Here is a 2298-nt window from a genome sequence, read left to right as displayed (position 1 = left end):
TTACAGTCGTTATTGTCATGGTGCTCCCATTACCCGTGTTTCCATTACACAACCTGACATGGACTCACTATGGCTCTCCCTCCTTCTGTACAGGTTCATGTTCTTGTAGCTGCAGGTTCTCAGAACATCCTTTCAATCGATTTTATCATCATCTCTGATATCATACAGTCTTCTGACCTCTTCCTACAGATCCTTAATGTGCTGACAAAGATCCTCAACCAGCATATGCCTCTGACAGGCACAAACATCATCTTCCAGCTTCAGCAAGAGACAATAGGAATTGCCTGAAACCTGAAGTGCTTCATCCTCTCTTTGAATCTCAAATCTGAGCTAAGACCTCTTTTCCCAGAGGTAATTGCTTCAGGCTGGGCTAGAGAGACATAATTTCAAGAGCATATTCATGTATTTATAGCTATCTGGCCTTGTTCCTTCTGTCTTCATGTAGATAACTCTACTCCTAAAGTTAGGGTAGCTCTCACCCTCAGCTAGACAAAATGGGAATGGTTTCCTCATGTATTCAGTGAAAAAATGCAAGGTCCTCCAGAGAAAAGTTCAGATAATCTTGCCTAAATTTGTCTTTCTGTATAAACTTTTATCTATGATTATATAGGAGATCTGACTGTTAAAGCAAAACTAAGGGCACTTAAAACAACATTTAATTTTTTCTTTCCTTAAAACAAGTCTCTGGTGGGACTCAGAAGGACAGAAGGTCATGTATGTCTATTTCATTCATATCAATCAGTTCCCTGTAATTTCCAAATTTCAAGAAAATAATACTTGGACTATCTTGCTTCAGCTTCTGAAGTACAAACCAGAGCTTTTCATGAAGAGACTTAATCATAAAATCCAATTATTTCTGTGTGGTTTTCTTGCCTATATAATCTCTTAATTTCTGTCATTAAATCTGCTAATGTTTCTGCAAGGAAACTATTTTTCTGAACAAGACCTTTTGGAGAGCATCCTTGATTTCCTGGTTCCTCAGGCAGTAAATGATGGGATTGAAGAGAGGAACAACAACAGCATAGAGAGCAGACACAATTTTGTTTGTGTCATGAACTGGAAATGTTTTGGGCCTCACATAGATGAAAATGCTTGTCGCATAGAAGACAATGACCACTATAAGGTGGGAGGCACAGGTGGAGAAGGCTTTTTGGCAACCTTGTACAGATGAAATGTGAAGGACAGTGAAAATAATATAGGTATAGGATATGATTACTATAGAGAGAGGCATCAGAAGAATAAATAAGGCAGCCACAAAATCCATAAGAACAGCTCTTTCCATATCTGTGCAGGCTAAGTTCAAGAGAGGAGAAACATCACAGAAGAAATGGTTGATTATATTGGGTCCACAGTATGTTAGCTGAGAGATAAAAAATACTTTGCATCCAGAAACTAAGAAACCAGTCATCCAAGACCCCATAGTAAGGTAGACACAGACAGTGTGTCTCATGATATTAGAGTAATGGAAAGGCTTGCAAATGGCAACATAGCGATCATATGCCATGACAGCCAGGAGGAGGCACTCAGTGTTACCCAGGCTGAGGAAGAAGTACAGCTGTGTCATGCAACCCATGAAGGAGATTTGCTTTGTCACTGACACGAAGCTCAGCATTGTCTTGGGGAGTGTGACTGTCACATACCAGATCTCCAGGAAGGACAAATTACTCAGAAAGAAATACATAGGGGAGTGGAGGTTATAGTTTGTCCAGACAGTCAGGATGATGATAATATTTTCTGCTAAAACTAAGAGATATGCAGTGAGAAATATTGCAAATAGGAGAATCTGCAAGCGAGGAGCAATGGGAAATCCAAGGAGAATGAATTCTTTGACCATGCTGTGATTGCTCATGTCCATGTCTCCAGTCTAAATCTGTAAAGACAATGACATCAATGACTTACTATTAGTGATTATAATACATTAGAATACCTTTCTCTCTTTCTCTTGTTCTACAGTTGTTTAACATTTCTTTCACACTGCAGCCAATATTAGCATTGATAGTGCTATAATTACTAGTTTTATTAATTATTAAGGTATTCAAAGTCATGGTATTTACACCAAAATAATGATAATTCTGAATTCTCTCAGTGACATGTCTAACGTCTTCTAGAGGGCATTATCTGTTATTATGTCTAGTAATTTTCTAAACTGTACCATGAACTTATTTGTGAATTTGCAAACAGTTGCCAGAAAATCTGTCACCATAGATACTTCTTAAAATAATAAAATATTATCAACAGCAATAGCAGTATTTACATAATCATCATTAATGCATTATTATTTTGTAAAGTTGAAACTTT

General features: G+C 37.6%; 1 protein-coding gene across 1 annotated transcript; it reads right to left on the bottom strand.

Moving 5' to 3' along the window:
* Nucleotides 1-907: 907 nt before the first annotated feature.
* On the bottom strand, nucleotides 908-1864 carry LOC141953245 (olfactory receptor 6A2-like). Its single transcript, XM_074891720.1, has one exon. It carries the CDS (start codon nucleotides 1853-1855, stop codon nucleotides 908-910), a length of 948 nt encoding a protein of 315 aa, XP_074747821.1. The 5' UTR covers nucleotides 1856-1864.
* Nucleotides 1865-2298: the final 434 nt, after the last annotated feature.

The sequence above is a fragment of the Strix uralensis genome, chromosome 22 (genome assembly GCF_047716275.1).
Source record: "Strix uralensis isolate ZFMK-TIS-50842 chromosome 22, bStrUra1, whole genome shotgun sequence".
Lineage (NCBI taxonomy): Eukaryota > Metazoa > Chordata > Aves > Strigiformes > Strigidae > Strix > Strix uralensis.
Note: the sequence above shows the minus strand (reverse complement) of the source record. Positions and strands in the feature narration are given on the sequence as shown.